Source organism: Lycorma delicatula, chromosome 8 (assembly GCF_047948215.1).
Source record: "Lycorma delicatula isolate Av1 chromosome 8, ASM4794821v1, whole genome shotgun sequence".
Lineage (NCBI taxonomy): Eukaryota > Metazoa > Arthropoda > Insecta > Hemiptera > Fulgoridae > Lycorma > Lycorma delicatula.
In genome coordinates, this window is record NC_134462.1 from 33,468,952 (window position 1) to 33,482,717 (window position 13,766).

General features: G+C 27.6%; 1 protein-coding gene across 1 annotated transcript in view; it reads right to left on the bottom strand.

Moving 5' to 3' along the window:
* LOC142329196 (otoferlin-like) overlaps positions 1-13,766 on the bottom strand; it is a 467,391-nt gene that overhangs the window by 89,508 nt on the left and 364,117 nt on the right. Inside the window, exons 3-4 of the mRNA XM_075373594.1 lie at positions 2,399-2,587; positions 38-312 (exon numbers count right to left, since the gene is read on the bottom strand). Of these exons, the coding sequence (XP_075229709.1) occupies positions 38-312; positions 2,399-2,587 (464 nt within the window). The remainder of the gene's footprint in view (positions 1-37; positions 313-2,398; positions 2,588-13,766) is intronic.

Consider the following 13,766-nt stretch of genomic DNA (forward strand, 5'->3'; position numbering starts at 1 on the left):
CGAACAGTTATTTAAAAATAATATAATAGAAACAAACCTTTTTCTTTCTAATCCAGGTGATTTCATTTCTTTTTCAGGTGCAGATAATGAACCACCTCTAGCAAGAAAAGCTCTTTTATTAATTTTTGGTGATACAGATGGTGTAGATTGCCAACTTCCGCGTCTACTTAATGTCATACTACGTTCTAAATTGGCAATATTTTGTTCTATATCTATTAGCATTTGCTGGTCCATATCTAATGCAGACTGTTGAGAACCTGCTGTAGAAGCTTCATCCATTAAATGATATGTTATCTCCAAATCAACTGTTGCCTGCAAAACAAATGATCATTTAATTACATAATTACATTAAATACTTACTTATCTCTGTAATATATAATATTCATAAAAATTTTGTAATTTAATATTATAAAAATTTAGAATATATGCATGATATAAAACTTATATTTACATGGCACAAATGGTTGAAATTATTAACTAATTACTATTAATTAATTTAATGAAAAGGAATACAATATAACCACCCACTGCAACATTTTCAATGTTATAACTAAAATAAAATAAATTTTCAATAAAAAAATTATTATAATACTTTATTCTTATGTAAATCATCTAGTACAGTAAGTTCCTACCATGGACAATGAAAAGGTGTTGCTTGCAGAACTAAATAACAATATTAGTAGACTTATTGGTAGGCTTGGTATGGTGATATGTAAGATCCTTTCACTGGTAAGACTATCGTAGAAATAATTGTTATTGTTGGAATTGATTATCCTTTTTCTGTAATTAATAGTTTTAATTCAGGTCTCCAGAATTAAGACTGAAAAACTTCTGATTTAATTACTGTAAACTATTTTTTGTAACGGCGATTAAATAAAAGATTCATTAAAATAATCACGTGCTTTAAAAATGTTTCTCGAGCTCAGAAAACTACATAGTTACTAATATAGATGAGAATTAGAATATTAAGACTACTTATTTTACACAACAGAATACAACTGCATCTTTCTAGCATTGATTAATAATATTAATAAAATTTGTGTAATATGAAAAGATATATACATAAATTAAAGGTAACATATAATACTATAAGTATTTATGGTCCAAAAATTCTTAAATGAGTAGAACTAACATTGCATAATAAAGTCTACCATGTCTTTTTAAATCTTTAAAGTGAAGAGTAAGTTCTATATCATTAAGAATGTGATCATATTTGATGAAAAAAGAAAATTATTTATTTTTATTAATTTTAGGATTCTAATCCTTTAGATATCAAAGTGTTGTAGAACCATAAGATTAAAAAAAGACTGCTGTTTAGTCTTTTCTAAGACCTACAATATAAAAATTAGAAAGACAATAGCCATGAAACCATGGCTGCTGTATAAGGTGTGAAATGGAACCAGATGTAAGATGAACCATGGATGAACCAAGAATACCAAGCATCCCATATTAGATTTACTAAGAAAAAGAGTAATGAAATTGTAGTTTTCTATTGCCTTTTTATTAGTATTTTATATTAGCATGCCAAGCTTAATGAAATATGTGATATCTGCCCTGCAAGTAAAACCTTCACTTTGTTCACCAAAGAATTTGCTGTAGAGAGTAAATCATTACTCTTAGAGAAATTTTCATGATAACCATACATTAAGACATATTAGCAATCTGTTAATGATTCATAAAAATACAATAAATAAAGGAAATTCTTTATTTATATCCAGTCTGGTGACTAATAATAGTAAAACTAAAATGACAAAAATTAAAAACATCCTTAATTTTTTTTTAAATTATGATGATTAAATCTTTGTAAATAGGAAATTTTGTTTGAATATTATTCAATTATTTATAATTTTACATTGTTTTGTAATACATTCTGTATTTAAACATGGAATAACTAATAATCTAAATTTTATAGGATTAACAACAATGAGGTTTTGTTTTTTCCAAATATCATATACGCAAATATTTAGTTTGTTTTGAGATCATTTTCATTCCACAGCCTTAGTGAAGATACTCTTCATACTCAATATTAACTTTCATTCAATGAAGTTTTATCATTTTTAATATTTTATTACATCTCATACATTTAGCATTCTACTCAAGTATCTATCCATGTAATAGATATAAACTACAGTTTATAAAAAATAAACTGGAATTTGTTTTACTAAATTTGAAAATCTCAATAGCTGCTAGTTCTTCTTCCACAGCAACATTTTAAATTTACAAAACTAAACAATTAGTTTTCTCTAATACAAAAAAAAAAAACAGCCTTTCGGAATTCTTTAATCACCACTTCTCTAATCTGAACACTTTTTTCAACTGAGCAGTCTCTACTAACCAAATTAATTATTAAATCATTCACCAATCATTTAATTATAATTAAAACATGAGAAATACTTACTGGTATTGGCTTGTTATTTGCATCAACCAGTGTATCAGATATAATAACTCTCCCATCACTAACAACTTTCTGTAATACAAGACAATAACTGCCAATAAGTTTATCACCCAGTAATCGACCATGGCTATATAACTGTATAGATAATACTTCACTGCACTCAACTGGACGAGCAATAGGCCATTCAAATCTCTGAAAAAGTAATAATTATACAACAATTAATATACTTTTTAAATACCATTTTAATAGATTTAACTTGTATAAGTAAAACCTGCTCAGAATAATATGCCATTGTAATAAATTGATAAAAACTCATTACTTGAAGAGGAATTTTATGTTTGTTTCAAATGAAATGAAGGACAATACACATTACATTTTTCTACCCTATATTACATTTTTGAAGTTAGTAGTAAGAATGGTAGTGAAAATGTTTTGGCAAATTATTTACAGTAACCAGTACTTTGCAAAAAAAAAAAAGGTATTGAATGATAATTTATCTGTGCTTATGTGATTTTGATTTTGAAAAACAATAAACACTAATTAACACAAAACTGTTTTATTTGCAAAATATTTCACAAAATAAACACTAAATGTTTTTTTTAAAGATTAGTACAAAGACAATGGAAAAATATGATACATGAACATTTTACATATTTGACAATAAAGTATTATTTTTATTTTTTGATTGTGTTAAAATTTGCAATTCTGTTTATTTGGAGCAATAACAAAAAAATATAATTTATTTCTTAAATACATTTTAGGTTATGTATTCCATTGACCTCTAAAAGTGGTAACATTTCTCCCTTTTATCCGGAAGGTTCTGGGTTCATATACCAATTAGACTAGGCATTTTTCATACACTATAAAATCAATTTATCATTAAAAAAAATGAGTGAGGCAATTTTATTTGAGTATATGCCTATTAGTTACTAGAGAAGGAATAAATAAATAATTTTAATGATTTTATAATACATTTTAACAATTAACCTTATTCTATTTTTTTGCTCATTAACTAGTAATATTTTTTTTAACAATAAGACAGATAGCAGTATTTCTTTTATGCAGTAACTCATGTTTATTTTAAATAAAAATAAAATAACTGGTAGTTTATTATAGATTTTTCCCCTGCTTCCCGGAGTAGGATACACATTAAATCATCACAGCTCCAGGAAGTGCCTTCACCTCTAACCACGAGGAAGGGCAGCCATACCCGGCTATACTATTCCCAGCTACCCCACCTCCGTAACCGGGTCTTGGTCTTCTGTGCCTGCCTCTAACAGGGGTAATCCCAAGGGGAACCCCTGCCGTGTCTCGGTCTTAATAGCTGAGGGACTCAAGAGTCCCTGATCTTCATCGCTGCCGCCTACCTGCGTAACATGTTCCCATGGACAGACGAAAACTCCAGCCAAGGCTGTCTCTCACCCCCTCGCTTACCTCTCTTCTTCTTTTAGTATCCTCAATATGAACGTTGCAATACTGTGAAAATTCTCCTCACTTGCCAGCATGGTCTTTACTATGGACTCTATGTCGATTGCCTCCCTATTTGTGACACGCCCTCGCCGCTGTACCTTGGGCCCTGAATTTATTATAGATTAAATTAAGCTTATTGAACTTGAAGCAAACATCTCTTTAATTAAAAAAAAAAAGAATTACCACTCTGTCAATATCTGAGGCACATTGGTAGCAACTTGGCCTTTCATCCAGAGGCCCTGGGATTGAAGTTAAGTATAACATTTTTCATAATGTACAAAATTTCCATTTCATATCCCATGGCACAAGCTTTTTCCACGTATAAATGGTGAATTAATCATAAAAAGAAAATAAAATACTAGAACTTCAGTCCATTTAATATTCAAATAGAAAAACAAAACAAAAAATAAATAAGCTTTTACATTTAAATATCATTAACAATTTGGTTACCACCAATAATTTATTATAAATCATATTGGATATGATATTCTCTTCTGTTTTCAGAAAAATCCTTTTTTTTGAATTAGTTCCTGACAGCTCTTATCTTCTTTTAGATTGTTTATAATACATATTCATTCCATTCTCTCTTCTTTGCATTTTCTATTGATGTTTCTAGTAATGTTATAATCTGTCAGCTGATGTTATGTTGGCAGTTTTTTGTATTAGCTAGAGATATATTTAGAACGTGATCAAAAAGTGTGTTAGAATTGAATTATATCTATTCATTTAGTTAAGTGCATTTATATATTTCATAATGTTCAAGTGTACTAAAAAACGATCCTATATTTTTGTGTGTATAAAATTTTGAAGTTATGTAATGGTTTTGGTTTTTTTTTGAAGATTACATAACATTCAGATTTGTTAAAATTTTTCAGCTACTTTCTATAATTCTTTGATTACATATGTTAATGTGATACATTTTTTTAAAATTTATTTTATGAGAGTCTGTTAATGAGTATGCTATTATATCTATTTAGTGAGTACTAGATATTTAACAGCATGGAGTTCTTCTATGCAGTTTTCTGATGATATGGTGTATTGATTAATATGTGGTTCATTCTATTAAAAGCTGACTGGATTTGATATGTTGTGAATGGTATGTTCATTATTAGTTTGCTGTCTGTTTTGAAAGGCGTGTTTTTATTAATTATTTTTGTGATGAGAGATAAATAAAATGTATTTATTTATTACATTACTATTTGGCTGAAAAGTTTAATTTGTGTTAAAACAAAATACTTATTCATCCTATTTTTGTTGATTTGGTATAATAAGACAATGCTATCAACATATCTGTGCCATGTATCTTATGTATGTTTGTTCATATGTTACAGAAAGATCTCTGTTAGAATGCTGGAAACAGGAGAACTCATAGGAAGGACATGGAATCATCTGTGGTATCTGTTTTGGAATGTTATGTTAGGAATGTTATGTTTAGAACAGTTAAAATGTAGGAAACAATTAAGCTTGGAATGTAGTGATTTTAAAGAATGCTTTGTAATAATAACATTCTACTATGTTTTATAATTATCTGTAATAATTCTTAGCATTTCAGAGATGCATTCTTATGAAACTTTGTTGTGTCATAAGTTTTGTTTATAAAAATGAAGACTGACTACCTGTTATAATATAAGTATAACGTTAGGCAGTACCCTTGACTTAAAATACCTTTTAAATAAATAATTTATTTTACATAAATTTAACTACATTTTATTTAAATATTCTAATTAATTTATTGTTATAAAATAGAATTAATTTTAAAGAAGTAGAGATCTCTTTAAAAGTACTGAATGAAAACTTAACAAAGAAAGATCAATTAGAAAAATTCTAAATTTTAATAAAATAGTATATTCTGGTGCTACAAATCAGTTTATTAAAATTATTCGACGACGAATCTCGAATGTCGTACAGACGACATCGCAACAGAAGAAGCCGCGTTGGGTGATATTGGCGTTCCATACAGCCAGGAATAACACCACTAAAGATATGGCCAAATTCAATCACTTCAATTTGACGTGTTTAGAGGCGACAGCAGCAAGATGTACAGGTAGTTTAAAGACTTTCAGAAATCATATTACGCCCACAGCCGGCGTACAGTTTCTCTGAATTCTTGAAGGACTTTCCGATTTTCATAATCGATTGCACACATCAGAACGATGAGATCCGAATCGATTGACTTGAAAGTACACTTTGAGACCGACAACATTATCTCCGCAAACACTACGGCGTATTGCGTGGTCATATAAGAAACATTAGTAACGTACGTGCCACTCACTGGAGATGTGAATAAGATGAATTAATGAACAATTTACATTATTTACTTCTTTTTTTCATTACCTGCTGCACTGCTATGCAGTGACGTCATCAGAATCGGTACCGAATTACGAGGTGTATTATAATACCGCACCAATACTGAAGTTCGTGATACGGTAACCTAGCTATGCTTTTGATGATATTTATAACTTGAAATACCTTTTTTAAGTTTATACATAAAAGAATTACTATAGCACTTTGTCCTAAACTTGTCGAGATTCACTCTCTTGGTTTCCACCTTCTTGGTTTGGTGAACTGGTTGAAAGCGTAATAGTAAAAGTCTTTGAGAAAGTACAGCAGTCCGTCCACGTAACGAAACACCCCGGTGATTGCGGTCGGCACTCCGGGAAACAATTCCGATAATATACCTTTTCTTTTACTGGTGAACGAACACTCGTCCATTTCGGTGTAATAGAAGTTGTCGTGGAATAGGTACGTGTTTACAATCCCTTATATGTCTACGTTCGACGGTATATTAAGATAGCGTACATGTTTAGGGTAACTGTCCCTCAAATTCCTCGTATTGACGTTGAACATGTAAATCGCGCTCTCGACTATTAAAACGACTTCACTCGAAGGTCGTTGTTAGACGCCGTTTATCGTTATATATTTTTTGGGTAAAAACACCAGCCAGTGGTCAATACGTACGCTTTTTCGTAATTGTCGAAATCCTTATTTAATTGCAAGATCCATATTAGGTTTTCACTGACGACGAAAAGAACTTGATTGCTGATTATGAATTGTATTGCGGTTGAAGAGTCAAAATTGCATAAATCGGAATTGTCTTCGGTATCTTTTCCGATCATCAGTGTAAATGCTGTACTCGTCGAGGCAGCGCCGTTCCATATAGGCTTTGTATGACTACAATGTCATCGTTATCCAATTCCAGTTTTGCTGGATTTCTTTTCGTTTTTCTTTTCTTTTTCCTATTTAGTCTCCGGGAATTACCATTCAAGTATTACTTCAGAGGATGAATGAGGATAATATGTGTGAGTGTAAATGAAGTGTAGTCTTGTATAGTCTCAGTTTGACCGTTCCTGTGATGTGTGGTTAATTGAAACCCAACCACCAAAGAACACCGGTATCCACGATCTAGTATCAAATCCGTGTAAAAATAACTGATTTTACTAGGAATTGAACGCTGGAACTCTCGACTTTCAAATAAGCTGATATGGGAAGACGCGTTCACCACTAGACCAACCCGGAGGGTAGATTTCTTTTCGTTTGATTGCTCCAGACCTAACGCATGTCTTATTTTGTGGATAAGAACCGAATACAGACTGATTTTACCACGTTCCGAGTTTAAACTGTAATCCCATTGTTCTTCAGAGCCAATATGGATTATGATCAAGGAATCATTTCGATCGGGGTAAAACGTATAGGCCAGTAACCTTCACCGTCGAATTTCACCGCACATAGTGATGGTTTCCTCCTTTCTAAATAAAGATTATAATTTAACACAACACGTGGCAAACAAAAATGGTTATAAGATAAAAGTTATAAATAAATTTAAACGTAAAAAAATCTATTTATCTCCATGGCGGAGTGGTACCGTCTTGGCCTTTCAGGTTTTTCCCCTTTCTAGGGGTCCCAGGTTTGAAACCTTATCAGGCACAGTATTTTTCATATGCTACAAATTTTTTTTCCATGTACAAGCTTCTCTGTATGCTTGTGTGTTAAATTAATTCATCAAGCAAAAATACAATGAATAAATTCACAACATAAAAAAACAAGTTACACCTTAAAAACAAATTGTAATATTTATAATACAGCAGGAATCTCTAGAATAGAATGCAGCAAATAAAACAGTAAAACATTTTTTATATGAATATCAAACAAAAACATGATTTCATGAATATTTACAAGCATTTAAATGCAATAAACTATCTAATTATGCTGATCATATTATAGAAAATAAACTCATATTTTCTAGTTTAGAAAACCAGACAATGTAAATCCCTCACATTCAAAAAAATATAAATAATAAAAAAAACTTGAATGACCACAATTTAAATATAGTGACTGGCTTAAATAAGTCATAAATTAAATTTAAATTATTCAAAAATTATTATTAAAATATCTACATGTAGTTTTCTTATCTAACACTAGAATGTGCTAGAAGCAGAATAATTAATTTTATTTTAACGAGAGAGAACGCAAATATCTACCTCTAAATTTAAAAATCTAATTATGTTTTTAATTAATTTATTATAATAAAAGAAATCTGTTCTGAAGAACCAGCAATTTCTACAAAAGCACTAATGGAAATTATAAAAAAAGAAAAAAAACCACAGTTAATGGAAAGATATTTTAATTAATTTTAATAAATAAATTTTGCTGGTAGGATGTTATTTGTTAAACTATTCATTAACACAGATTTATAATTAACACAGTCTTATACAAAATAAGACTGATATGAAAATCCTTTTTCATATGGAGAATTTTGTAGAATAGTTAAACTTTTAGGGTTCTTAACCTATAATTATCTTACTGTTCTCGCTGAAAAAAAAGTAAAGAAGTGTTGGATTGTATTTATTTAACATTGATAATATTTGTTTAAGTAAATTTCAAAACACTACTTTTTATATTATCTATTACAATTAACAAAATAAAGACATATATATTGGACATATTAATAATATTAATAATAATAATTAATTATTAATATTAATTAATAATATTTATTAATAAATAGACATATTTATTGTATATACATAAAACTACATGTATATAAATTAATCTTTAAATGCTTTCAAAAGAATTATATAAATCAGAGAGTAAATTAAATTATTTTAGGTAAGTTTTTATTAAAATTTATGCATTTTGAAAATAAACATTACTTTCAATATTAATATTTTGCGTGAATCTTACTACAGTTGAAAATACATAATGTGGATGCATTAATCTATTATAATTAACGTAATTTGTATTTTATTATAAAAGTAATTTTATTGGATATAAACTTCATACTGTTTTGAAAAAAACAATACAAATAATTTTGCTATGAAAGTAAGTGTTTAAAAAAAATAAAAATAATTTTCACATTATATATTATTTAAATATATTTTTAAAATTATCATTAAAATAAGATTAATAGTATTTTTTCTTTTATTAATGATCTCCTTTTTGTACAACACATTCATATGTTAGCAAAAATTAAACTAATACCTAGTATTAATAAAAATAAATGAATAAAAATAAATGAAATAGGCATTCTTCAAAGTATAAAGGAACATGAAACATAAATTATAAAAAATTGAGAAAGGCTACAAAGGCAAATGATATTGGAAGTATATCTAATACGGTGGCAATATTCTAATATAACTCACAGAGAAAGTTTACTCATATACTGTTCAATATTGCCTTGGTTGTTTATATTTAAGAATTACAATTTAAAACTGAACGAAAGAAAGAGTTTAGTACCTAGAGGTACAGTAAGGATGAGATAACTCAATTCACAGCCAATGGTCAAGAAAGGGCTGTTAACGGTTAGTACCACACATAAACACCATCAACTCATATCAACGATGAAAATGAGGGTGGTTTATACAATAAAGCTGAGTTGGATAGATTATATCTTTTAACAAATATAAAATAAATTTGAACTAGCAACCTTTGAATTAAAAAGCTAATATATAGTCATTGGGCATTTCCTGCTATCATTTATTAAGAATACAAGAAAATGTAAAATATACTACAGAATTATACTAAATATGTTTAAAAATTAAATATTAAAACTCTCCTAAGATGTTTAAATGGCACATCGAACAGGATTATGTTAAAGATAAGATAAGGCACATTTTTTGTATGGTGGCTCATCATTTTATAATTTCCCAAGAGCTTTTAATAATTCAGTAAAAAGCTGTCAGATTTACGTTAAAACTGAATGAAAAGTTTTGTTCAATTATTTTACTGGAAGTCATATGTTTACATACTCATGTATGTAAATAAACTAGCGATTGTAAACGACATAAAATGTTTTTAGTCTAAAAATGGGAATGTGGCTAGATCTATCACTATATAAAAGAATTAAAGCAATATATATAATGTATAATATATAATATTTTTCAGCCTCCGCAAAGTACAGAATTAGAGAACATTCTTACCTTTACTTTTTTATGTTCAAAACGTTTTCAGGTCTAAGCCCATCTTCAGTGATGTTTTTTTAATAATTCTTATTTTTTACATTTACAGATTAAATTAAATTATAGCTTTTTACTTATTTTGTAAAAATTGTTTATTAATAAAAGAAATTTAAAAACATTTAAAAAATTCAGAACAAATACTGACTGAACAAATGTTTTATCTGAATTTTTAAAATATTAAAAAAAAATTTTATTAATAAATAATTTTTACAAAATAAGTAAAAAGCTGTAATTTAATTTAATGTGAAAATGTAAAAAAATACGAATTATTAAAAACATCATCAATGAAGATGGGCTTAGGCCCAAAAACCTTTTGAACTTAAAAAATAAGAGTAAGAATGTTCTCTAATTCTGCACTTTGCGGGGGCTGAAAAAATATTATTTATATATTATATATAATTATTTAACATATAGAGGAAAAAGAAAGAAAAAATGGATTATAAAAAATTTAACCTAAATAAATTAATACATATATATATATATATATATATATATGTATAAAACAATTTTGTTTAAAATCATTTCAAATTATACTTTCATATAAACAACAAAAACTTCTATAAAAACTTTCACAATAAAAATGTTATTATATTAAAAGTAATTAATATATAAAAATAAAATTTACTTATGTAGCACATGCTACAAGAGGTATAAAGAGATTAAATTCACTTTAATATTACTTGTTTGAAATATTTTTTCATAAAAAATATTTCAAACTTTTTATTTATTATTAGATAATAAATAAAAACATTTTTTTTTTAAAGGGAGTCTAGTATTACAATATCTAATATCACTTCTAGTTTTATATTAAATTTGAAAAATAAAATTTCAAGTATGGTTGTGAATTTTAAAAGTTTAAATGTTAATAAAACTCAGTTACAAAATTGTTAAAAATGTTTTCACTTTATAACAAATTTTGTTTTATAGAGCTAATCAAAACTTTTGATAAGTTGAAAAGTAAAATAACATTGACATTTTTTTTCTGAAATTCATATGTAGCTAAACTATTTATCATCTGTTACAGATTTTAATTTTATAAAAAATATATAAATTAATTACATTAAAGAAAAAGTCTCCAGTAACATGTAAAATTTAGGAAGTGTAAAATAAATGTTTACTACATGTAAAGCATTCACATTAAGGTAGCAAGAGATAAAACAGAAAAACAAAATAAAATAAAACAAACTGGTACTGATGAGACAAACTTTCCTGGTATTTGCATAGCTTAAAATTAAATTTTCCCTTACAGTAATTTAAAGTAGAAATTTATGCTTATCCTTTTGATCTCACTTATTTTCTTAACCAATGATAAATAATTTAAATATATGAATATTCTGGGCTGATATATTAAACATGGAAATTTATAAAAATTCACACAAATTAACCCAATCATGTCAAAAATTACTCTTCTTTACCGTGTAATAAAATACAAGTATAATAAAAAAAATTCAAATGACAATAATTAGAGCAGTTGAATGTAAATGAAATAAAAATTTTAACACATTTAAAAATTAGTTTTTAAACTTTTTATTAACGTTTATAAAAATGGAAAGAAGTAACTATTTCTTTGCAATGGTTGAAAAGATTAGTCATTAAGAAAAAAAAAATAAAATAACAACAGGTTATTTAAAGATTAAAAAATATATATCTGCAATACCAACCAAACTGAAAAAAAGACAATGAAAATAAGAATAAAATGGGTATGATGACGACAGAAGATATATAATAAAGTTCAATGCAAAATTATGAAGGAAAATTATCAAAATGTATGATAAAATATGATGTTATAAAGGAATAGTAAGTATGAACTGGCAGAACAAAATTGATCAAAACATATATTTCACATGCCATACAATTAAAAATATAATATATGTATTACACATAAGAGAAAAGCAATATTTCATCCTTCAAGCGTAAGTCAAATTGCTTACAACATTACTGTCAAGTGTATAATTAATAACTGAGCTCCATAATTTGTAAGTTATAAATCATTTTTTTGGAATATTTTGTTACATCTTGCTCTCTTTCTCTCTCTTCATAAAATCATGAGTAAAGATGAAAAGAGCATAAACTGTAGTAGCAAAACTAGAAGAGAAAGAGAAGATATCCAGAAAGAGAAAGGAACTTTGAGGGATTTAAAATTAAATATTTTACAAGCAAAAATCATTAAAATAAAAAAAAAATAATCTAAGTAGTATAAATCTGGCTACCAATGAGACTACAAATAAAAGTGAATAAAAAATTAATTAATGTAAAATGAGAGAAAGCCAGAATATGCTTCTCTTGCCATTCCCATGTTACAGGGGGATGGTGCCTTGGACACTGGCAGAGCTTGCCTTGGTCACCATACCTATCTATCCAGAGGGCTCTGTCCCTTGGACCCTAGCACTGTTTGTTATTCTCATGATTGTGAGAATACTGATAAATAACAATTAAAGTATTCAGGCTTTATAGAAACCTGAAAAAGAATCTTAATTACAAAACACAGGATAATAGTAGCTGTGGTAATTAAAGTACGCACACCTTTGACAAAGAAAAATTCATAACTTATTTCTTTGCCATGAAGGCAGAAATATAATAATGAAATAAAAAGATTAATAATTTTTTCCTTAATCAATATCTTTAATTTACAACTTCACCCTCCTTGGACGAGGGAGGGGGAGAAGAAATAATGAATATTTTTATATTTTAACCTTCAAGGGAGCTAGGACCTTGGTCTGTGGGTTAAAACCTTCCAGGGTATAATATGAATGTATCCTGAAAATTTGAAAGCAATCAATCAGTTGGTTCTTTGAGATGAAATATCTTAAAACCTTCTCAGTTATACCAAGAAAGATGGGTAAAAATTTGGTTACAATTGGTAGAGTAGTTTTTTTTGTTTATTCCAAACAAAAATCCTCTTCATCTTTATATAATAGTATAGATGTAGATACAGACTTACAACAAAATCTGTACAGGAACTAATATATATCATGAATCACGCAGGCGAACTAGTTTCTTTAATCTACAGAAGCGTGCATAACCAACAATGAAAACTGATCGGTTAAGTAGACAATAATCTGTCTAGTGGTTAACTGTCTGTCTGTTAACCAGAAGAAAATAAACCAATTTGTTTTAGATAATTTAATATTAATATATTATTTTAAATAGTACAGTAATCAAATAAAAGAAAAAATCTGATGTAAAGTAACTGACCATATCAGATAACTCCTAACCATGGAACCTGATGAGATAATAAATCAAATGTGTAATAGGATGGGGTCAGTGTTAATTTTTTCTGCATAAAAAAGTGCATCACAAAAAATTAATAATGTAAAATCAGTTAGTTCCATAATACTAAAATAATTTTTTTTTTGTAGAAATCATTACTTTATAAATCATTTTTTTTCAGTTCACATTAGAATAAAAGTTGAACATGTAGAATTTTTTTTTCTGGGTTTAATCAT